Source organism: Aspergillus glaucus (genome assembly GCF_001890805.1).
Source record: "Aspergillus glaucus CBS 516.65 unplaced genomic scaffold ASPGLscaffold_34, whole genome shotgun sequence".
NCBI classification, from domain to species: Eukaryota; Fungi; Ascomycota; class Eurotiomycetes; order Eurotiales; family Aspergillaceae; genus Aspergillus; species Aspergillus glaucus.
The window spans coordinates 103732-126595 of NW_019170486.1; the positions used below are offsets into that span (position 1 = coordinate 103732).

Below are 22864 nucleotides of genomic sequence, written 5' to 3' on the forward strand. Positions count from 1 at the left end.
CAGACTCGGTGAGGAATTCAAGTTGTGAGGGCACCCTAGAAAGATCTATTCCAGTATGTATTAACGTTAGATCCGGAGCTGCGGTGGAATAACGCGGTTCGAGACGCACCATAACTCGTGTACATCGGTAGATGGGTCGAAAGCGAGGATCACCGAAGGCTGCCAGAAGAAGTGCCTTGGTACAGTCAGTAAGTGTCGGTTTTGAATATTCTGCATTGGATTGGACTAACCTCTTTGATCACGATGCCTCCAATATCATGACCAACGAAGACGATCTTACAATTGTCTCCTCAGGGGTTCTGGAGAATGGCTTCGAGAAGTCGCAGGGCTTCTTTGCGAATTCCTTGTCGGATTGAAACATTGGAGTGTTGATCGAGAGAAGCGTACTCATATACTGAGACTCGTTGACAGAGAATCTTATGCCAGTCGACATACCCCCATGATCTCTGGTTTGAAGATTCCCAGGTGTTCTTCCCGTCGCCACACAAACCATGGACCACGATAGCCCTGTACCATTAGCTCCTGTTTAAAAGGAAAGTAGCATTTGGGAGGGAAAATACTCATTATCGTCGACTTGTGGTTGGTCTTGCACAACCGTCAGCCTAGACATGCTACTGTACTATGTACTGTGCCAACCTCGTCAAAGGTTTTCTACCGCCAGACTTGCTATGAGCCGTTGAGTAAGATAGCACATCGCAGGCGGTGCACTACCCCAGTTTTGGCCGACTTATTTTTTTTTTTAGCAGGTGTCACACCGCTGCATCACTGGCGCCGTACGTGTGAGTCAAATCAATGGAGCCCCGCACCGTGGCCGAATCCTTCGCGGCTTTATCCATCGTTATCTGTAAGTCAGGTTATGGCCAAAAGGAAAATGCTAGTGATATCGCTGTAGTCGTATTTGGTAGCTATCTAGCTGTACGGATGGGTAAAGCATGGATATTGCTCTACCTAGCATATGCTGTCAATCAGGAGCGGGGCATATTGAGGCCTGAGGCTCTCAAACTACTTCAACTCTGCGCCCAGGCTGGCCCCGACTGCCCCTCCACTTGTATAGCATTGATGTTACGGCGTGGAGACGATATAGTTGTATTGGATATGTCTGATCTATTGGGAGTGATGGGCTCCAGGAGGCTGATATTCTTAGTATTTCAAGGGCTTGTACGAAGTGGAATGTTATGATTAGGCATGTTTCTGAGTTGTCAAGAAGGATTGAGGAGGCGTTTCTGATTGCAACGAGTGGGAGGCCGGAGCCTGTTCTTGTGGGTTTGCCTATGTTACGGCTGGGGTGCTTAGGAGGGCGATTCCCACGGCTTCGGCGGTATCCAGTTTGCCTTTTGTCAGAATTGGATTGAGCGGTACCTACGAAGTCTATTGCTCGCGTGGTTGAATTGATCAACTCCAAGAATGGCCCTTAATCACTCAAAGAGCTCGCCGACAAAGCCTCCATTCCAGACACCACTACCCTGCAGGGCCTTAGTGCTTTTGACGAGCTTGATGAAAAGTCTCTGCACATGCTAGGGATGCACGGGTCAGCTTACTCCAACACGTCAATGCAAGAAGCCGACCTCATTCTCGCCCTTGGTGCGCGGTTCGATGACAGAGTGACCCTGAATATCCAGAAATTCGCCCCCACTGCGAAGAAAGCGGCAGCGGAAGGCCATGGTGGTATTGTTCATTTTGAAATTTCACCAAAGAATACCATTAAGGTTGTCCAAGTGACAGAGGCCGTGGTTGGGGGTGTCTCTGACAATCTTGCCCAGATCTTGCCCCTTATGAAGAACATCACAATGGCAGATCGGCACAAATGGACAAAATCAAAGGACGGAAGACGCGCTGGCCACTCAACCCGTATAGATCTCCAGAGGAAGAATGACCGCACTTGATCCAACCCCAATACCTGATTCAAGAGTTCAGCAACCTAACAGCCAATCGCAAACACAAAACAGTGATCACCACAGGAGTTGGCCAGCATCAAATGTGGACAGCACAACACTTCCAGTGGCAGTATCCATGCACAATGATAACTTCAGGTGGATTAGGCACCATGGGGTTTGGACTTCCTGCCGCGATTGGGGCCAAAGTCGCTCAACCAGAGGCCCTAGTTATTTATATTGATGGTGATACATCTTTCACAATGACCCTGACGGAGCTATCCACAGCTGCACAGTTCAATATCAGTGTAAAGGTCATTTTCTTGAATAATGAGGAACAGGGAATGGTTACATAATGGTAGAATCTTTTCTACAAGGATCGATATGCACACACCCACCAACAGAACCCAGACTTTATAGAATTGGCAAAAGCAATGCGTGTACACCATTGTCGAGTCAGTAAGCCAGAAGAAATGGTTGATTCCCTGGAATGGCTTATTAACACAGACGGTCCCGCTTTGCTGGAGGTTAGTACTGAGAGAAAGGTCCCTGTGCTGCCAATGGTCCCGGCTGGGTGTGGGCTGCATGAGTTCATTGCGGAAAAGGACAAGCAGGGGAAATATTTTATGCGTCAACGAACGTGTGGTCTTCATGGCTGATCTTGGGAGTAAGAGAACGGTCTTTTGGGGTTGCTCCTGGTGACTACAGTGGCAGTTCGCCGGGCGAACTCAAGGTTCCTTTGTATAGATACACAACTTTCACCTAACATATGGGCTGAATGGTAAAATAAATCATTGAATTGGATAAATGTACATCATTTCCCGTATATTCATACTCGTTGCGCATAAGCGGATGCAAAAACATGATGAAACGCCGATAACCATAACCTCGAAGAAACAATTTGCGCATAAAATACAACCTTCCCGTGCTTTCTACAGCTGCGTATGTCATATACAACAAGTCTCCCTGTACAAAAGCAGAAGAGAAGGAATAGAAGGGTAGATCAATCACCGAAGATCCCCTCACCCGGATGATGCCACACGCACAGCACCCTCGTCCGTGTACTAAGACCGACAATGAGAAGGTGGACACCAAGGATAATCATCTGAAGCATCATACTCCGCGACCGTAGACCCACGGCAGCCAGGACAAGCAACGGGTAGAATACCCAGGGATTGACGGCTAGGGGCATGCAAGGTTGAAAGGCCGATACCAGCTTCAATAGAAAGAAAGATAGCTGAAGGAACGGTAATGGGAGCTTCCAGTCAAACCGGAGGCCGAGGCGCTCGACAAGCGAAAAGAGAACAGACCGGTTAGGAGGAGGGAGGAGTTGTGGTGTTTGGGGGACTGGCTCCATGCTTGAGACTGGTTTCACGTTCGCTGGTGCTTCTTGGTGATGGGAGTCATGTCTTTTCCGGGTAGGTGATCCGGATGCTGTAGGACTTCGGTATCTTGGGCGGACGATCAAGTTTCGTTCAGGACTGAGTTCGATCCTTCTTTCAGGCCTGACGTTCTCAGCCATAGGCACCGGGCTAGAATCGAAATCATGAGGGTCATAAGGGGTACTCGGACGCAGTGTGAGTGGATTGCTCCGAGAGAGAGTTTTCTTATGGGAGCGAGGTGAGCGCGGATATGGGATGTCGCTCGAACTGTCGACAGGTCGGACTCGAGAATTCGAATTAGTATCCGGACCTGCTGGGGTGCCTCTTCTATACCGAAAGTTATCGCCGGCTTGAATGCCACTCAAAACCTCATCCGCAGTAGGCCTTCGGTTGGGATCCACAGACAGCAAACGCTCGAGGAAGGTATAAAGTCTGTCCGGTAGATCAGGTCTCACTCTCTGCGCGCTGCCGAACCCAGTCCATCCGCTAATCTCCTCGCGAAGTTGGTCGAGATCTTCCAGTTCCTCGTTGATGATATCCGCGTTGGTATAGGGTAATTCCGCAAAGCACAAGAAGTAAAGGATCATGCCCAGAGAAAAGATGTCGGATTTGAACGTAAAGTTCCCAAACGGGCCATCCGGATACTCGCGTCGCAGAACCTCAGGAGCACAATACGAAATGGTTCCTGTCGTCCCAGTCGACCTGCGCATTGCATCCTGGGATTGCACCTCGCCGAAATCGCTCACCAGAACCCGTAAGCCGTCGGTCGTCTGAGTGAGCAGACAATTATTTGGCTTCAGGTCACGATGAATGTAGCCGTTCACATGAAGGAAGCGGATTCCAGATGTGATATCTTTAAAGAAGGAATAGATTTCATCGAATTGGAGTTTTCGAGGCCCTACAAGACCTGCCGAGTCATCATGTTCACCCTTGCTTTTCCTCCTAATATGTTCCTTCAATTGTTGAGTAGTGGAAGAAGTCTGCACAGAACCGCAGATGTAGTTATGCAGGTCTCCACCATCGCAGTACTGTTGCAAAATGAACGCACACGGTACACTGGGCCCAAACGTACTCATCTTGGCATCCTCAAGCCAAACATGCCGGTACGATACAAGGTTTTGATGCGACAGATGCTGCAACAGCTGCACCTCACCCAGCACCTTCTCAAGCCATTCGTGGTCATCTCCCACGGGCACCCGTTTGCACGCATAGTATCCCAGCGACACACCATCCAGCATATGTTTGACCAACAACACCACACCCTTCCCTCCTCTTCCCAGTATGGACTCCTCAACGAAGAATTTCTTAAAATAACCCTGCGTAAATGCACCCGACGAGATCCCCTGCGACTGTGATGCCCTTCCCGAGTAATTCGGATCGGTCGGTACGCCTGGAAGCGCCGGCTGGTGGAGACGTCGACGGGGTGGGGAGGAACCCGAGGAATTGACGGAATTGGGTAGACTGTTATGGAGCATGCGGAAGTAATCCGGATTGACGAATTCCGGCTGGCCACCTGGGCTTGCACGGTGATTGTTCTGGCCTGGCTGGTCTTCTCGCATGGGTCGGTGACAGTAGGGACAGTCGGGGTCGGCTAGCTCCAGGCCGCCATTACCGTGGGCTGCGTTTCGGAGAACCAGCTCCTGGGAATCGCGGTCGAGACATACGACGGAATCATTGTGACGGCTGTTGAGAAGCTATTGTTAGAGATCAGACGAAAACAAGCCTGTTTGTAGGTGGAAGGACATACAGCACAACGTCAAGATTGGACCCGTAAGGAACGATAGACATGCCGTCTTCCGCCATTATTGGCTAAGTATGCGCATCTCTCAGACACATTGTGCCGCACAGGCAATTATTATAGGATTGACTTGTTAACAAACAACTGTCAACAAGGCGTTTTCGAGTACGTCTTGAGAAGCTGTGGAGATGTCGAGAGGAGGCTGGGATGCGGCCCACGTGAGCTACGACCAATGATACCCCGCCAATGCGGCAACTACAGAGCATGGAATGTGGCAAAGACGGAAAATACAGGTACAACTCATACAGATCAGAGACGAATCTTCTTTAATATTCTGGATTGTGGGTATCTAATATGGATATTCAAGTATCTTGCACAGACCGAGTCATTGTTCAGACTCTGCTGTGGGCAAAGTGTCGGTCTATGGTCGACCAGTGTCCGGCCAATTCATAATGGCAATTGGTACTCCGGAGGCCGAATTGATTCGTTTCGGCGCTAGTGTCGAAGCAGCTTTCAATTCCGCTATGAATTGTAGAACGAAGCTTGTTCGGTGGACGAATACGCTCTGACGAGCGGCGTAAGCAACCCTATCACGGGACAGGAAGTCGGCCCTACGAGACGGGCGAGATAGTTTCGATTTCCGAAAGTGGGGAGAAGAAGTAGTGAAAACACCTCAGTCGTTCTCCTCTCCGCTTTCTTCGTCGCTAATTTCGAGGTTTGCGATGGAGTCGTTGGAGTTGTCATCACTGAAACCTTCGAAGTCGTCCTCACCCTCCGCAGACTTGGACTCTTTAGAGGGCTTCTCAGGGGCATCGGCAGGCTCAGCACCGGCCTCATCAAGCTTTCGCTTCCGGCCCATCTCTCCGAGCTTGCCTTGGCGACCATCGATACCATCGTTTTCTTGGCCAGATCCATGCGGCGGCGGAGTGAACCAAGGGATCTTTCCGCGGAGGAAGTCATTAATGATCATCTTGGCGACACCGTCAAGGTCAGGTTCGCCTCCCTTGAGAAGCCTGCCTCCCTTGCGGGCAAGTATGCTCAAGAATTCGATCGGATCCTCAACGTTCTTCACACCGTAAGTACGCTCCAGATGCCTAGGCTGAACCTTTTTGAGAACGGCCGGGATGTACTGTTCGGGGTTCTCGACGTTTTCCACACGAACAACACCACGAAGCAAAATATCTGTTTCAGTGTCATTCTGGTTGGGCGGGACCACACCAGGGCAATCGATGAGGTAAATCCTTCTCATCAAGGTGATATACTGCCAAACCTTGGTTTCACCAGGAATAGGAGCAACCGTGCACACCTTCTTCTTCCGCAGAGTGTTGATAATGGAAGACTTTCCGCTGTTCGGATATCCAATGAATCCTACAGAAACTTGCTTGCGATCGGAGTGCAAAGACGAGAATTGTCGGAGAAGTTGGATCAAAGATCCTTTACCGAAGGAGTTGTTGATCGAGGCATGGAACGCAAGCGTAGGATGATCTTTCGAGAGATTCCGTACCCAAGCAGCCTGGTGCATCAAGTTAGCGACTGAGCCACCAGCAAATGTCAAGAAACATGGTCAAAAGAAATATGAGAAAAGAAAGAAACAAAAAAGAAAAGAACGATAAGAATGTGTGAGATGTTACTAAGAGATCTGCTACGGTAAACCGCCAAAGAAAGGCAGAAGCAGATCTCAACTCAAAAACAAAGCACTACCTGGTCCTTAACAACCAGCTTTCAAAACGAAAGCCAAATCAGCCTAGCCTCAGAAAGAGGTTCGGCGCGGACCAGTGTCGATCTGCCAAAGCTGTAACAGACAAGCCTCCATTGTGCGAAAGCGCGACAAGTAGTCGCTGGAAGAAGTCCTGACTTAGCGGTGGCATGGCTCAACGAGCCAATGGAGGAAAGGCATAACGCGAGAACGTAGAAGCAAAGATAAACGGGTAGCAATACTTACAGCAACACCTGTGGGTACGAGGTCACATTTGTTGAGTACAAAGATCAAATGCTTGTGGGGAGCTTCCTCGCGGATGTACTTCTCAATACTTCTGCAACGGGTGCCTTCGGGATCACGAGCATCGAGCACATGAAGAACAACATCCGAGGAATCAATGACCTTGTAAAGTTCGTTCCAAATACGCTTGCTCTGTCCCTTGGAGAAGACAGACTCCCGAGCGGTTGGTGCAGTGCTCGCAGTTCCATCGTCTTCAACCACCGGAACATCACCAGAAACAGCAGCACTACCATCTTCGTGCGTCGATTGATCTTGCTTCTCGATGTAGGCATCCTGCACCTTTGCAGTCTCACCAGCAAGGTCTTCGAGAGACGACACACCCAACTTAACACGCTTCCGCTGAGCCTTGGGACCAAAAGTGTCGTTGAAGGGCGCACTCTCGATGGCCATCTTGGCCTCATGCTGCTTCAGCCCATTGACACCTTGGCTGTCCCGGATCAAGCTCATAGGAAGCTTGTTGGTTTTCAGCAGAACTTGGTAGGGATCGGAAGCACGCTCCGCAACCGCTTCACGAAAAGAGGACAAAGCCTCCTGTGAGATGACTCTGGTGTTCCCGAACCATTTACGGTTGGGCTCGATCCGTGCCGTGGGGGCGTCTTTCGATTGATACGAAGCAGCTTGGGTGACATTTCCGTACTTGTCATGTTTCGCCTTTCCATCGTTGAACATGTTCAATGTCCGCACCTTCTTCGCATCTCTGTATGGCGCAGCGAGTCAGTCAGAGCTTCTTATAACACACATCTAAAGAGTATAACATACCTGTAGAAGTTTTCACCCTTGGTCTTGACATTTCCCATGCCATCTCCGACCTTCCCCTGCCGCTCTTTACGAGTGGCTTCTTTCTTTCCTGTACCCATGGTGACTGTGTTATGCTCTTGTCACCGACAAGAAAACACTCTCTATCAAAATAATTATTAAAAGGCAAATGGCCAGAAAGAATTGGCGAAAAGCGAAAGAGAGAGAAGAAAGAGAAAAATTGCAGTGAGGTTTTAGGGAAAACTAAATTTTTTTTTTCTGCCACGCGGGCGGTGATGCACGGACCATCAAGAAAATCGCTTCGAGCTTTTCCGACGGTGGACAACAAGAGCCCGCATTCTCATCGTCCCTATTGCGAGGGCGGGGTCATTAGTTGTTGAATTGTCTTTCTACTGGTTGTGTCTACGCTCAGCTTCATCTTGTACATCATGACTTTCCTCCGCAACTGCCGGACTGCCGGTGCGCAAGTCCGTGGTTTTGCCTCGTCCGCTTCGATGCGAGTCGGGCCCGAGTCTCCCAATTTCATTGACGTCCCGCGGACTATCCAGCCTGAATTGCCTTCGAAACCCCGTGTGAAGGGTACGCTGCCGGTGCCTCGAGAACTCTTCCCAGCTCGCCGAACGGACAAGCCATCCAAGGAATACATGTTGGATGCAACACCCTTGCCCACCCACCAAACCCCAATCGACCCGAACGACCCCCATGCGGAGTACATCGAATCGAAGCGGCGCATGGCCGAATTGAGAAGAAAGAACCTCCGGGAAGGTCTCCAGGAACTACACGGGCGTAAGAGACGGACCGACAACAGCATGATGGAGCGCAGTCTGGAGAAGCAGAGACGACGAGAAGAAATCTTCCAACAGCCGGAACGACTGGATGAGAGTTTGACTCGTCCGTCCGTGGTGCAGGATATGCAACCTAGCCGGACAGCGGTGCTGCCGGACCCGGATCGGGAGGTGCGTCTTGCGGGATCTCGAGCACGGGTGGAGGCTTTGAACGCGCAAAAGAGAATGGAACGAGAGGATGCACTTCAGACGCTGTACATGAACGCCCGGAACTTCATCACGACGGAAGAACAGCTGGCTGCGGAGATTGAGCGGGTGTTCCCAGACGGGTACAACCCGGAGTTCACCAACGACACGTTCCAAGGAGAGAACATTTGGAACAAGGGATCACCAACCTCTGTGCAGTCCATTGTTAACGATTCCCGGAGGAACGAAGTTACCCGCTGGGATACCATTCAGGACCGAGTCAAGAAGCTTGGCGAGGAGCTTACTGGAGGAAAGCTGTAAAGAGAGTTATGGTCAATGTATTATGTATTATAGCAACTACAATTCTATTTCCCTGTGATTTGTACTGATGGATTCATGGAGACAATGCGCTCTGTTATGGAATTTCAACAACGGAAGTAAACATACAAGTTGGAGTCGAATACGTGCAACGTCTTCTCCGTCCTGCTGATTTCATGACATCGTATCTGGATTCTGCGGGTCGTTGGATTCTACTCTGTACTCCGGACAAGTACACCGTACTCTGCATCCATTGACACTAAATGAGACATACATACAGCGGACATTCAACCAATTCCCCGATCACGCCCCGTCCCATCGAACAGGACTTTTGGGTACCTGATTCATCCCATATACTCTGTACGCTTATCTCTACGCTCTGCATTATATATCCAGTGGCAAAAATAAGCCCCGGGTATCTGTGTGGATATGCAAAATAGACACATTGGGCCTTGCAGCTTTCACCGAAAATCGACAGGCTGTCGGGTGAAAAATATATATCTATATGCACAATACTTGTACACGTATGTTCTGTATACTCTTGAAGATCTTCAAGCCACTGAAAAAGACATTTAGATGTTCTGGGTCAGGTCAAAAGTCGCCTGATCTTCAATGGACATCATATGATGGCTGGTGCAGATGAACTGGCCAAAAGGCTAATCCGTCGACAATGGAAAGTCGTAGCCGAGTTCACCGAATGTTTAGATAGAGAGCAAGGTTTAGTCGGGAGGCCGGTCGAGCACGCTCAAATTCAAATCATAGAACAGCCTGGGAGCATTACTCCTCTATGCATTGCTTGTCGAATTGCACGAAGTTACAAAGTATCTAATAGACAGTTGGTTTAAGGTAGTTAGGTTTTAAGTGAATGTCAGCACGATTAGAATGTTTCAAAGTGCATATTATGTATTTGATTGGCACATGGGTATACCTTGTCAATTAACTTTCATCAGTACTTCGTAGAGCTCTCACAAATCGTCCCATAGACAGGCGTTTAAACATGTGTATATGTATCCGCCGTAATCAACTCTATAAACCCAGTCTTTAGTAAATACTCCGTAGTATCCAATGTAATGAACTGTGCTAGACATCTCAGAATGCGTATCTACATAGGAGAATTTATGCAGTGGCTTTCAAGTGTGCTCTAAATTCATAGAATTATGCCTCTCATCCTATGCTTGACCGTCTGTACAGTATGTCATCATGACTCTGCACGGACAAATGGTTCCTGGTACAGAGCACAGAATTCCAAGCTTAAACAGGGCTACACAAGAAGCTGGTTGCACCAGCGTTCAACTGGCACCGGAATATACTCGGGTGGAAACGTTGTGCCTGTATTTTCTATATCTGTTCACCCTGTACCTGGATAGTTTCCTGGTTCAAAACAGAGGGTGTGGGTTATCATAGCTGACTGTGAGGACTATTATTGATTAAGCAGGAATAAGAGAACAACGCTCAATGTCATTGCCTGGTTCCTGTCCCGGACACGCGAGCCGGACTTTGGTTGCGGCCATGTTCCAGTCCTTCAGTAAACGAGGAATCGGACCGAGCACGAGGGCTACCCAAGGAAAGCGAAAAAAAGACTTGATCGAGATCGGATCGATCATAAACCGAGGGCCATGGGTACGTACGACCGTACGAATCGTACTCCGTAGTATTATGTAGCCGAGAAAAGCCCTCAATTCTATGCAGACGGGAGAGAAAAAAAAAAAAAAAAAAAAAAAAAAAAAAAAAAAAAGCAATGCAGGAGTACGAGGGATTTCTACGGACGCTGCACTGAACGCAAAGTACTTGTGCATTTTTTTTTGTACGCGGAATCGGGATTCTCTGTGTTTTGTGAGGTGGCTGTACTTATGCAAAGTAAATGACTAAGCTTTATGCTAGTTATGCAACCCGCATGACCTGCGTCAGTGATCCACGTCGAACGTTCTCTGCTTCTTCTCATTTGTCTCTCTCTTCGTCTATTCATTCTCTCTGTCCGAATCCTTTGCCACCGAATTGCCCTTTCTGTTATTCCTTCTTGGCACACACAGCCTCAACATTATTCCGAGAAGTCATGATGATGACGATGATGAAAAAGGTTCCAGTTGTTGTTGGAATTCCGATTGCCTAGTGGCTGGATATACGGCACCATGCATTCCTCCGCGGATGAAATCGTCGATGTGGAAGATGAATCGTGTGGTATTATCTACGCATTGGAAGGGATTTGGTTCCTTGCCTAAGGCTTGATTGAGCTCATCATGATTATTGAGGGTGAACGGATTGATGGTGTGATGACGAGGTACCTTTTTATTATTTTTTTTTTCTTCACACTCAATTGACCGGGTGATACTAAATAAGAACCTTCAAAATAGTTACTGTACAGAGTAGGCCACCACGATGTGTAATCCATTTACCGATCTCTACCGATTGCCCGTCTCGCTACGGTCCACGGCGTACGAGTACGAACACCGAATGCCTTCCGGTGTCTGTTGCAGAAAACAGGACATACTCCGTACGCACATACGGCCTCCGTCTAGCCGATTCCACGAAGTACCTTAAAAACTATGGATAGCAACGCCGGTTCCATGGGCAGCTTTCTATTCTCAAAGACAACGAACGAACAATGCCTGTACAATGAGTGTCGGTTCCATGGAAAATAAACTTGCCACAGGGCTCGCTCTCTGGGCACCCAATGATCGTCTGCTTACGATCCATCGGCCTGCCAGAACCCACACTGGCGAAGCCATGTCTTATTATGTTTGCTTTTCTCCGGTCCACATATGCATTATTTATTGCTTTCCCAGTTGATCCCTAGCCAATTGCGATTGTCTCGACCCTGCAGTGGTGGAGCTGACTCCACGATGAACCCGACTGTTACTATATAGAGCACCGGGATGGATCGTTTGAAATGACGTCGTCCTCATGGGTTTTTTACCTCTTCTAGTAACGCGCACCTCCGACGGCACCCAGACCCGGAAGAGAATTTGACAGGCCTTCTGACTTGTTCAAGCACAGAGTTCAAAAGTCCAGATGCACGGTGGACGAAGAGATTTAAGGGAAAAGGAAAAGGAATAGTGGATTGGTGAATTGACCCACTGTTCCTTCCCATGGTCGACTTATATTCAACATGAACATTATTGAGTGCCTGGTGTTGTCGGTGGTTTCTATTTTTTATGCTTGTATCCGTAGCCCCAGGATGACGTCCTTGATTGTATCCACGCGGCATTATAAATATACTTGCACTCTCCTCTTTTTCACCTTTTACTCTTTGTCTTCATACAAACGTTTAAATACAACAAATCAACACTGATCTCTCGTTCATCACTTCTACTAGAGTTCATTCGCTCTCTGGACGTGTTGATTTCATTCGCTTACCGATCATGAAGAACTTCGTTACCGTCGCGGCTTTCGCTGCCGGTGCCAATGCCCTCGTTGGCAGGAGCAACAGCTGCTGCTTCAGCCTGAACGCTTCTGGCGGTGCTTCTGGTACCCTTGGTCAGCTTTCTGACGGTCAGAACCGTATTGGTGATGACAGCCTGGGCCCTGCTCAGTACTGCATCGACTCCAACGGTGCCATCACTGATGGTAACGGCCGTGGCTGCATCCTGACTCGTGAGTATTCTCTCTCTGTCCCCATTATGGGCTTTTACTGACTTATCCAGCTCCTACCACTCAGCTTCAGTGTGACGAGGGTGCCACCCCTACTCCCGGCTTCTCCATTAACTCTGCGGGCCAGCTCGAATACCAGGGCAACACCAAATTCGTCGCTTGTGAGACTGGTCAGAACGGTGGTCTGAACGTCTACACTGAGGAGAGCGACGCTGTCACCCAGTGCCAGGACGTCACCCTTGCTGCGGACTCCTGCTCGGGATCTGGCTCGGGCTCTGGCTCCAGCTCTTCGGCCTCTCCCTCTTCGCCTGCTCCCAAACCTACCAGCTCGGTTCCGGTTGTCTCTGCCTCGACTCCCGCTGGTTCTTCGCCTTCTGGTTCTTCGCCTAGCGGCGAGGCCCCTGCCCCCAGTGGCTCGGATTCTGCCCCCAGCGGCTCGGCTTCTGCCCCCAGTGGCTCGGCTTCTGCCCCCAGCGAGTCTGCCTCTGCTTCTGGCAGCAGCTCCCAGGTCATTGTTCCCGTCTCCTCGGCTCCTGGCTCTTCCAAGCCCAAGACCACTGTCTGGGCCACTGTAACTTCCTACGACTGCAGCACCACTCCCGGTGTTCCCGTTGAGACTCCTTCTGGCCCTCAATCTCAGACCGTTTCTGGTACCCCTGGTGTCCCCGGTGGATCTCAGCCCTCTGGCACTCCTGGTGTTCCTGGCGGTTCTCAGCCCTCTGGCACTACTCCCGTTGTCCCTGGTGGATCTCAGCCTTCTGAGTCCGCTCAGCCCTCTGGCCCCGCTGGTACTACTCCCGGTGTTCCTGGCGGCTCTCAGCCCTCTGGTACTACTCCCGGTGTTCCTGGTGGCTCTCAGCCTTCTGAGTCTGCCCAGCCCTCTGGCCCCGCTGGTACTACTCCCGGTGTTCCTGGCGGCTCTCAGCCTTCTGAGTCTGCCCAGCCCTCTGGCCCCGCTGGTACTACCCCTGGTGTTCCTGGCGGCTCCCAGCCCTCTGGTACCGCTAGTGTCCCCGGTGGATCTCAGCCCTCTGGCACTGCTAGTGTTCCTGGCGGCTCCCAGCCCTCTGGCACCGCTAGTGTCCCCGGTGGATCTCAGCCCTCTGGCACTGCTAGTGTTCCTGGCGGTTCTCAGCCCTCTGGTACTGCCTCCAGCTCTCAGCCCTCGGGAACCTCCACTGGATCTCAGCCTTCCGGAAGTGCCTCTGGCAGCTGCCCTACTAACCTCGACGGCGAATACACCGCTCCTCACCTGATCATCCCCGTTGACTCTTCGTCGCCCGACAACGCCCCCGGCACCTCCTACAACGGCACCATCTCGTCGGACAAGACCACTCTGTACAACTTCGACGTCCCCCAGTCTTACGCCGACAAGACCTGCAGCCTTGTCTTCCTCTTCCCCAAGCAGGAGGACCTCGAGACCTCTGCCTTCACCTTCAGCGGTGACGGCAAGATCGACTTCGCTTCTCTCGAGTCGGCTGTGACCACCGACACCAGCTACAGCAACATGCCCAGCGTCAAGGAGGACTACGGTGTCACCACTGTCGCTCCCGACAACTCCTACGTCATCTCGACCTTCTCGTGCCCCGCTGGTGAGGCCGTCAGCTACGAGATGAAGAACTCTGGCAGCACCTACCTCGACTTCTTCGAGGACTACAACCCCTCTCCTCTCGGTCTCTACATCACCACCTGCTAAAGTGATCGCCATCTATTAAGGCGAACCTTCATGGGTATCGATCCCACTACTTTTCCGGGTATTGATTGATGATCTTATGATAATTCCATGACTTTCCTTCTTGATTATGGGATGTGGTTAAAAATTGGTTTTGGACATACGCTTTTTTAATGTCGACTGAAAAAAAAGAAAAAGAAAAATTAGCAGACAGCAGGGAAAGCCTACGGATGGCTTTCCAGAGACATACCTGTATGAATGTATAGTACCCGGTTCATCGATAATGTTATTTTCTTATTTGTCTTTCCTTAATTCACTTCTTTGTCTTCCGTGTACACTCTTATCCAGTAGTATTCTTTCAGCCATGACAGGCCAGCCTTGTATAAAATATGCTGCCTGGCTTGCTTGGTGCATAGAACAAGTATAAACCTTCTATAATAAGCCGCCGTGGCTTCAGGGCACAGTTTCTTGGCCTCACTCAGCCACCCCCGGCAAATCTTAGTATTCCTCAGGGTCTTTTATTTAATGCTCTCTTTTCATCGACAGACTATCGCTATCTTTATTTTATTTCTACTCCGGAGTACGGGGTATACCAATGTCACTATTTGTGCACAGATATATTCTGCATTCTTGTTCCTGGTGATTATTCTCCGATCGGTGGGGATAAGATACGATGGACCGCCTTCCCTCCAAGCTGCCCTTTTCCAAGCGGCGGTTACGACCTCGCGTTATCATTTCATATATTCTCGATTATGTGATTTTGGTGTTAGTGTTCTTGTTATACTAAAACTGGAGAGATCCGACTAGCTGACTAGATAAAACCATAGCGCCTGTATCGCCGGCTTCTACATTCTCGATTCCATCGAACCCTTCCACCAACCGTTCTCCCTCGAAAACATCTCCCTGAAATACCCCTATGCCGTTCACGAGACGATTCCGATGCCCGTGGCCCTGTGCCTGGCCGGAATTATTCCCCTCATTACCATCGCCGTCTACACGCTGTTCATCGATGGACTGTTCTCGCACAATAAGCCGCGGAACGCCGTGTCCGGGAAGAGAAAGCTGACCGGACCATACCGATTGAAGGACCGACTGTGGGAGTTTAATTGCGGCTTTCTGGGTCTGTTGCTCTCGCAAGGTCTGGCGTTTGTGATTACCCAGGTGCTGAAAAACGCCTGCGGTAAACCGCGACCGGATATCATCGATCGGTGCCAGCCGAACGTGACGCAGGATCCTCAGCCGTTTGGCCTGTCGAACTATACAATCTGCACGGGCGATCCGGAGATTCTGAAGGATGGATTCAAGTCGTGGCCGTCAGGACACAGCAGCTCGTCGTTTGCGGGGTTGTTTTACTTGTCGCTGTGGCTGTCGGGGAAGTTGCATATTATGGATAATCGCGGGGAGGCTTGGAAGTCGCTGATGGTGATGGTTCCCACCTTGGGTGCGATGCTTATCGCGGTCACGCGGATTATGGACGCCAGGCATCATCCGTTTGATGTGATTACGGGGTCGGTGCTGGGCATTGTCTGTGCCTCTGTTTCCTACCGCCAGTACTTCCCTTCGCTCGGCGAGCCTTGGAAGAAGGGACGAGCGTATCCGATTCGCACGTGGGGCAATGAGCCGGCTAACCCATTCGACGACTCGAATCGTCCTCCTTCCGAATATCGCGAGAGCACCGCCGCTCTTCGAAACCCGGCTGAAGAGAGACTCGACGCGTCCCTTACCGTGCCTCCTGCGCAAGAGCCTCTTCGCTACCCTACGCCATCCGCATACTCGACTCCGACCCCGGTTAATCCTTACACCCACAATACATTCTATCAGCGTCGCCCGCATGAACATGATGGGGATTGGTCGTCAAGCAGCGAGGATCTCGCGGATGGATACGAGATGCAGCATGGCTACACGCGGACGCAAAACCCGGGCTTGAGCACCACTCCGCTGCCGCAGTATGAGGTCGACACTTCATATCATCGTGCGACGGAGCCGTCTATGGTGCCGGGTGTTAGCGCCTTGCATTCGCCTCCGGGTGTTGTGACTTCTGGGCATGGACGGGTTTGAGTGTGCCGAGACGGTGAAGACAGGAATGCGAAAAATCAGTGCTGGTCTTAGTTTGTTGTTGTTGTTGTTGTTTTTTTTTTTTTTTTTTGAGGGGGCTCACTGGTTATGAACATGCCCATTTTACGATGTCGATGATTATGTTGGGTGGTTATAGTGCCATTTTTTCAATTCTTTTTTGTCACGGTTTTTTATGGCTGAGCGGAATCTATTTGCTATTTGCCCGGCAGCGATTTGTTTCTTGTATAATAGGATCCCATCTTTTCCTCCGGGCGTATGCGGAGTAGTCTGGGGCAATCCTTCAACCTCCAACGGTCTCACCGTTCTAATCGGTCCACGCCTCGAATCAATTAACAGTTCAATCGACCAGGCAACATTAATTAAAAAGACAAAATGTCATGCATCAATTACCTCACAATAATTGGCAGGGTCTCGCTGCCCTTTGTCCGGAGCAGTTGTTTTGTTGCCCAGCCACCGGCCAAGCTGACACTCGCCCAGCCTCCTCAATTGATCGAAAAAAGAACAGCACGATGGTGTTAATCGGTGAATGATTTTTCTCTCTGGGGTACCTGCCTATCACTCCATTTTCTTCTTCCTACTCTGTACCTTTCGTCCCTGTCGTCTGCACGGTGCAATTGTGGTTGTATTGTTTTGGTTGTACAGTGAATAAGATAAACAACCACCGTCACTATACAGAGCGCTCCGTACAACTGCAGAGTATCTTGACATCAACATTCCTGTCGAATCTGCATCTTGCATGTTGCATACCGCGTGATGAGGTGAAGTTTCGATAGAATATTCTCACTGCATTCCTGGCACAATCGACATCCCTTCTTCTGGTAAACGGTACTCGACAACGGACCACACATAAGCAAAATGATTGGAACCTTGTTTTTCATCTTCGACCGTCTGGTCGAGATCGTCTTTTTGATCCCGATCATTGGAATGCTGGTACGTTCCCTAGAGCAATCCCTGCCATCCCGAACTGCATACTAACACCCACCCAGGCCTACTTCATTGACGGCTTCCTCAAAGCCAACATAATCACCCCAGTCTACATCCTCGTCCTCTTCATCGTCAGCGTCATCGCCGTCTTCTGGTGCGTCGACACGATGATCCGCCACGCCACCACAAAGCGCTCCGCCATCTTCGTCTCCTTCGTCGACCTCCTCTTCTTCGGCGCCTTCATCGCCGGCGTCTACGAACTGCGCTTCATCGCAAACGCCAACTGCGGCAACTGGCACGGCGACGGCGAATACGTCTCCCTGGGTCCGTTCGGGCTCTACGGCGCGCAGACAGGGAACCCGCTAGCGAATGATCTGAACAAGACCTGTGCGATGCTGAAGGCGAGTTTTGCGATGGGGATTATGGAGGTGATTTTCTTCTTCTGGTCTGCGCTGTGGGCGCTGTGGATCTGGAGGGGTCAGCCTAGGCCGGTGGCGAGGAAGGAAGTGAGGACTTCGTCGTCGTCGAGGCGCAGGAGTCATAGTAGCCGGCGGGGACATGGGAGTCGGGCGAGGAGCTCGAGTCGGAGACCGCATTACGTTGTCTAGGCTGTGATATCCTTCTATCTGGTCAAATAGGGATCTATGATATGAAGCTAATTGGTAATGTTTTTGATGGTATGTGTGACATGAGATCATGAGAACACGAGAACAAAGACCGGAGGGAACCAGGGTTCACGCACCAATATCCTAATGAAGCAATGATTGATTATGTCGCTGCGGCTGAGTTGAGAAATATATTTTCCCAAGGTTACAATGAATGTTCCTATTGTGCATGACGGATTGTTCCTGCTTGATCTGGCGCTGACTCTTCTGGTCAGCTGCGTATGCAGGTGCAGCATGGTTACATCGCCAACTCGGTCCTATGGAAGATCCCAGGGTATGCGCCATGCGCGCTGAGTGTGATGGATGTGATATTGCTGTAGGAATCGAAGAAAAACAACCATACACAATGGCTATGGTCATTGTCAGCAAACATGGTTTTCAGCCTCGTCCAACACACCACCAGTTCAGACAGGAATAGCCCTGAGGAATCCACGGCGTCTAGTAATCCAATAGAAATCCTGAAATGAGAGGATACAAGCATGCTATCGTTGACTAGTGATTGCTGTAGAAAAAGCAATTCTGTACGGATTCCCGGGATGAAACCCCTCTGGTTCTATAGATCTTACTGCGAGTGACATCGATCTTGATCCTAAAGCTAATCGAGTTTTTGTAATTCTTTCTGGTGAGGCTGTCTTCAATCAATTGATCCTCTGTATATACTATTGATCGATGTCGAGGCTAAATGATCTCCCCGCATCCAAAAGTGGAAATATTGGTTGGGCATGCGGAGATCCCTCGGTCCACCACTCTCGAATCCAACCAACATCCTCGAAGTTCGCCTCTTACCAACTAACCAAACCCCATTGTCACGATCACAGTCAGACAGAGTATTATGGACAATCATTTAAAGGCCATGTTTGGTCCTCAAGTCTCCATGTCCAGAAGATCTAGGCTATTACTATTGACCGAGCTTGGTTGATACTATCGGTGAGCTCCGATCTCTACTTTATTTCTCCCACTTTTGTCTTATCAGTTTCTGTCTACTATCTATTGAGTCGCTTTTTTATGCGCTTTACTTTGACCTAGGATGTTGCTAACTTCTTGCCAAGATTACATATGTAGGTTATATGCATCTATGCATCCCTTTGCTCCCTCGGCCTCGGGCATATATATGACTGAGAACTGACACGTCAGTTCCGAGCAGAACTCTATAGTATACAAACAGAGCACGGAGTTATCACGAGATATATATAATGGAGGACCAAGGACGAGGTAAAGGGGCCTACGTCCCAGCAGAATACAGCCATGGCTATTCGGAGGATATCGACGTCATTCGGGACCGGGAGTATCCTTTGCTCAAAGGTATGCCTCTTATCCTTATCTCTTTGTACCCCGGTGCATGCTTAGCTTACCCCGGACTCTGTAGATACGACCTATCTGGACCATGCGGGTACTACGTTATATCCCAAGTCGTTGATCGAGTCCTTCTCCCACGATCTTACGGCGAATCTCTTCGGGAATCCTCATTCGATGTCGCCCTCGTCTCAGCTTTCTACGCACCGTATTGATGACATTCGTCTGCGTGCGCTGCGGTTTTTTAACGCGGATCCGGAGGAGTTTGACTTGGTGTTTGTGGCGAATGCTACGGCTGCTATTAAGCTTGTTGCTGATTCGCTGAGGGATTCGACGCCTCAGGGTTTCTGGTATGGATATCATCTCGATGCGCATACGAGTTTGGTGGGTGTGCGCGAGTTGGCGGATATGGGGAATAGATGTTTTATCACGGATGGGGAGGTCGATACGTGGATTTCGGAGTTGAATACTTTCCAGGCGAAGACGCCAAAACTGTTTGCGTATCCGGCGCAGTCGAATGGGAATGGCCGGCGGTTACCTTTTCGATGGTGTGAGGAGATACGGAGGGCTAGTGGAGGCGATGCAAATGTATACACCCTTCTCGATGCTGCATCATTCGTCTCGACCGCTCCGCTTGATCTAAGTGATTCGACCAATGCGCCGGACTTCACGGCACTCAGCTTCTACAAGATCTTTGGATTCCCTGATCTCGGGGCGTTGGTTGTTCGGAAGAGTGCTGGCCATGTCTTTTCACATCGCAGGTTTTTTGGAGGCGGCACGGTGGATATGGTCCTGACAGCGGGGATTCAGTGGCATGCGGAGAAGGAATCTTCGATTCATGACCGTTTGGAAGATGGGACTCTCCCGTTCCATTCCATCATCGCATTGGACTCTGCATTCGACATCCATAGCCGGCTCTATGGTACTATGACCAACGTCTCCTCTCATACTCGCTTCCTGGCAAAACAGTTGTATGACCGCTTGTTCTCGTTAGCGCACCCGAACGGCGTGAGGGTTTGTCGGTTCTACAAATCGCCTGCATCGACCTACGACGATCCATCCACGCAAGGCCCAATCGTTTCTTTCAATCTGCGCAACAGTCAGGGCCGATGGGTTGGCAAGACCGAAGTAGAACGACTGGCTACCGTGAAGGATATCCAGATTCGATCTGGATCGCTTTGTAACCCTGGAGGCACGGCACATAGTCTCGGCTGGACCGGGACGGATTTGCGGCGCCAGTATTCCTCTGGTCTGCGCTGTGGTGATGATCACGACGTGATGGATGGACGACCGACGGGGATGCTGAGGGTTAGTCTCGGCGCGATGACGAATATGGGAGATATTGACACGATCGCTGGGTTCATTGAGGAGTTTTATGTCGACAAGGCTATCGACATCAGCGTCCCGTTCCCTATTCCTGGTGTTAGCCCGCCACAGCAGACCGGTTTCTACGTCGAGAGCCTCTCAGTATACCCCATCAAGAGCTGCGGTGCTTTCAAAATCCCAGATGGAAAACGTTGGGAAATCAGACGTGAAGGTCTTGCATGGGATCGAGAATGGTGTCTCGTACACCAAGGCACAGGCGCAACGCTCAGCCAGAAGAAATACCCGCGCATGGCCCTCATCCGACCCTTCATCGATCTTGAGCGTGGCGTCCTTCAAATAACCTGCGGCGGCATGGCCTCACCAGGCCGAAAGACCCTAGAGGTGTCTCTCTTCCGCGACGACACGAATCTAGTCTGCACATCATTATGCCAAAGCTCAAAGAAATCCTCCACCGTCTGCGGAGACCAGGTAGTCGTGCAGGCCTATTCCTCGCCAGAAGTATCCTCCTTCTTCTCCGACTTCCTAGGTGCCCCATGCACACTCGCCCGTTTCCCGCCTCAATCGTCGAACCACCGATACCCCAGATCGAGTCGTTTCTCTAGCACCAGCTTGAAACAAGCGTTTAAGAAATTCATCATGCCAGGCTCTTTCCCCCCAGACAGCCTATCAGCACCAGAAAACAACAACCCGATCCTCCTCTCCAACGAAAGCCCCATCCTCCTCATCTCCCGCTCCTCCGTAAACCGCCTTAACGAAACCATCAAAGCAAACGCCATAAAAGACGCCCACGGAAACCCCATAACACCAACCAACAAACCCCGAAAAGTAGTTGCAGCAGACGTCTTCCGCAGTAACATCGTCGTCGCCGAAGACGTTTCTCAACCCCGCAATGCCGAACAGCCGTACATCGAGGATAACTGGTCCTCTCTGAGAATCGGACCGGGTCAGCTCCGTTTCGATGTTATGGGTTCTTGTCAGCGGTGTCAGATGGTGTGCATTGATCAGATGACGGGGGTGAAGGGGGATGAGCCGTTGTCGACGCTGGCGAAGACGAGGAAGGTTGGTGGGAAGACTTATTTTGGGAGACATGTTTGTTTGTCTTCTGGGGAGATGGGTGATATGGGTGAGGGGGGTGGGGATGGGGAGGGGAGGAGGACGGTTATGGTTGGGGATAGGGTTGTTCCTGTGTATGATAGGCATGAGTGATTTCTTTTCTTCTCTCATTTTTGAATGGGTCATATATATGAATTGGACATAGCGTTTCTCAATACCAGGACATAGCATGAACGTGCGCGCATTTTTCTGTCATATCTATTTGTACAATATGTGAGATGAAAAAAAGTAAACGAATAACTCCTATCCCAGACCATACAGATTCGTACAAAGCTCCCCAACCCGTTTAAACGAGTCGAAACCTAGAGAAAACCTCCATCCAGACTGACACTCCGATAGAAACCCAAGGCCAATGCCTTTACCGTCTGGGCCACTGCTTCCAGCCACGACCGTGTCCTCTCTGTAACCATATATTAGCCAGCAACCCTCAAGCCAGACGTAGAAAAGGAAACTCACCTGCTTCCACAACCGAATCATCTCCGGCATCTCCATCATAGCCTTCCTGCGATCCTCCAACCTCGCCTCCATAGTCCTCTCCCACTTATGACCCTTAACCTTCTGCCCAACACCCGTACCCTTAACCGCCAACCCACCCCTCTCCGCCCTCCTCGTCTCCTTAAACTCCGTCGCCTTCCTCCCCACCGGCAACAGTCCTTCCACCTCATACTTCGCCGCCATCTTGACGAGCTCCGCCTGCCTCCGCAGGCCAATCTTAGGCCCGATCCATTTCCCCGTGCGGATGTTCTTCTGCGGCAGGAACGGGTTCGGGTGCGAGGTGTCGTTGTTGTTGAGGAGGGCGCGGGAGGGGGAGAAGAGTTTTGGGTCGGGGCGTTTGTGGCCCTTGGCGTCGCGGTTGGGGGTGTAGGGGGATGTTGTTTCGGGGGATTGGGATTGGAGTTGTTCGAGTTGGGAGGGGGTGGTTGCGATTGCGGTGGTTTGTTGGTCTGCGGTGGTACCGGTGGGTGGTTGTGTTGTTGGGCGTGGTGGTGCTACCGCTGCGGAGTAGATTTGGGGTGGGTAGCGGGCAAAGAAGTTGCGGAGGCGTTGGGGGAGGTTGCTCACCAGGCCGGTGGTAGCCATGATGAATGCGATTGGAGGTGTTGGCCGGTGGTTGTTTGGGGGGGTGGTGGTTGAAGAGTCCGGAGTTCCGTATGGTTTTTTGATAGAGGTAG

General features: G+C 50.5%; 10 protein-coding genes across 10 annotated transcripts; 7 read left to right on the forward strand and 3 right to left on the reverse strand.

The window, feature by feature from the left end:
• Positions 1 to 792: 792 nt before the first annotated feature.
• On the forward strand, positions 793 to 2979 carry ASPGLDRAFT_77786 (uncharacterized protein; the record flags this gene model as incomplete). The annotated part of the gene is made up of 5 exons (XM_022549919.1): positions 793 to 915; positions 1128 to 1325; positions 1428 to 1848; positions 1908 to 2218; positions 2249 to 2979. 5 exons carry the CDS (start codon positions 793 to 795, stop codon positions 2528 to 2530), a joined length of 1335 nt encoding a protein of 444 aa, XP_022395871.1. The 3' UTR covers positions 2531 to 2979.
• On the reverse strand, positions 2875 to 5056 carry ASPGLDRAFT_137401 (protein kinase IKS1; the record flags this gene model as incomplete). Its single annotated transcript, XM_022541527.1, has 2 exons — positions 2875 to 4936; positions 5001 to 5056. The coding sequence occupies 2 exons, from the start codon at positions 5054 to 5056 to the stop codon at positions 2875 to 2877; spliced, it is 2118 nt and encodes a 705-aa protein (XP_022395872.1).
• Positions 5057 to 5301: 245 nt separating this feature from the next.
• On the reverse strand, positions 5302 to 7931 carry ASPGLDRAFT_52933 (putative GTPase NOG2). The gene is made up of 3 exons (XM_022547865.1): positions 7750 to 7931; positions 6934 to 7687; positions 5302 to 6504 (listed from the first exon to the last, which is right to left on the reverse strand). The coding sequence occupies exons 1-3, from the start codon at positions 7845 to 7847 to the stop codon at positions 5665 to 5667; spliced, it is 1692 nt and encodes a 563-aa protein (XP_022395873.1). The 5' UTR covers positions 7848 to 7931; the 3' UTR covers positions 5302 to 5664.
• A 148-nt stretch (positions 7932 to 8079) lies between these two features.
• On the forward strand, positions 8080 to 9293 carry ASPGLDRAFT_52934 (uncharacterized protein). The gene has a single exon (XM_022547866.1). The coding sequence runs from the start codon at positions 8175 to 8177 to the stop codon at positions 9036 to 9038; it is 864 nt and encodes a 287-aa protein (XP_022395874.1). The 5' UTR covers positions 8080 to 8174; the 3' UTR covers positions 9039 to 9293.
• A 942-nt stretch (positions 9294 to 10235) lies between these two features.
• Positions 10236 to 11254, forward strand: ASPGLDRAFT_30077 (uncharacterized protein; the record flags this gene model as incomplete). The annotated part of the gene is made up of 3 exons (XM_022543909.1): positions 10236 to 10425; positions 10468 to 10655; positions 11120 to 11254. 3 exons carry the CDS (start codon positions 10236 to 10238, stop codon positions 11252 to 11254), a joined length of 513 nt encoding a protein of 170 aa, XP_022395875.1.
• Positions 11255 to 12394: 1140 nt separating this feature from the next.
• On the forward strand, positions 12395 to 14319 carry ASPGLDRAFT_30078 (putative GPI anchored cell wall protein; the record flags this gene model as incomplete). Its single annotated transcript, XM_022543910.1, has 2 exons — positions 12395 to 12626; positions 12677 to 14319. 2 exons carry the CDS (start codon positions 12395 to 12397, stop codon positions 14317 to 14319), a joined length of 1875 nt encoding a protein of 624 aa, XP_022395876.1.
• A 634-nt stretch (positions 14320 to 14953) lies between these two features.
• ASPGLDRAFT_52937 (phosphatase PAP2 family protein) lies at positions 14954 to 16605 on the forward strand. Its single transcript, XM_022547867.1, has 2 exons — positions 14954 to 15060; positions 15123 to 16605. The coding sequence occupies exons 1-2, from the start codon at positions 14969 to 14971 to the stop codon at positions 16351 to 16353; spliced, it is 1323 nt and encodes a 440-aa protein (XP_022395877.1). The 5' UTR covers positions 14954 to 14968; the 3' UTR covers positions 16354 to 16605.
• A 394-nt stretch (positions 16606 to 16999) lies between these two features.
• On the forward strand, positions 17000 to 18073 carry ASPGLDRAFT_1067206 (uncharacterized protein). The gene is made up of 3 exons (XM_022539514.1): positions 17000 to 17301; positions 17358 to 17877; positions 17938 to 18073. The coding sequence occupies exons 1-3, from the start codon at positions 17227 to 17229 to the stop codon at positions 17946 to 17948; spliced, it is 606 nt and encodes a 201-aa protein (XP_022395878.1). The 5' UTR covers positions 17000 to 17226; the 3' UTR covers positions 17949 to 18073.
• A 606-nt stretch (positions 18074 to 18679) lies between these two features.
• hxB (putative molybdenum cofactor sulfurase protein (HxB)) lies at positions 18680 to 22095 on the forward strand. The gene is made up of 4 exons (XM_022550360.1): positions 18680 to 18887; positions 19010 to 19018; positions 19105 to 19262; positions 19327 to 22095. Exons 3-4 carry the CDS (start codon positions 19154 to 19156, stop codon positions 21783 to 21785), a joined length of 2568 nt encoding a protein of 855 aa, XP_022395879.1. The 5' UTR covers positions 18680 to 18887; positions 19010 to 19018; positions 19105 to 19153; the 3' UTR covers positions 21786 to 22095.
• On the reverse strand, positions 21946 to 22821 carry ASPGLDRAFT_77793 (mitochondrial 54S ribosomal protein mL59). Its single transcript, XM_022549920.1, has 2 exons — positions 22149 to 22821; positions 21946 to 22092 (listed from the first exon to the last, which is right to left on the reverse strand). Exons 1-2 carry the CDS (start codon positions 22770 to 22772, stop codon positions 22051 to 22053), a joined length of 666 nt encoding a protein of 221 aa, XP_022395880.1. The 5' UTR covers positions 22773 to 22821; the 3' UTR covers positions 21946 to 22050.
• Between the last annotated feature and the right edge of the window lie 43 nt (positions 22822 to 22864).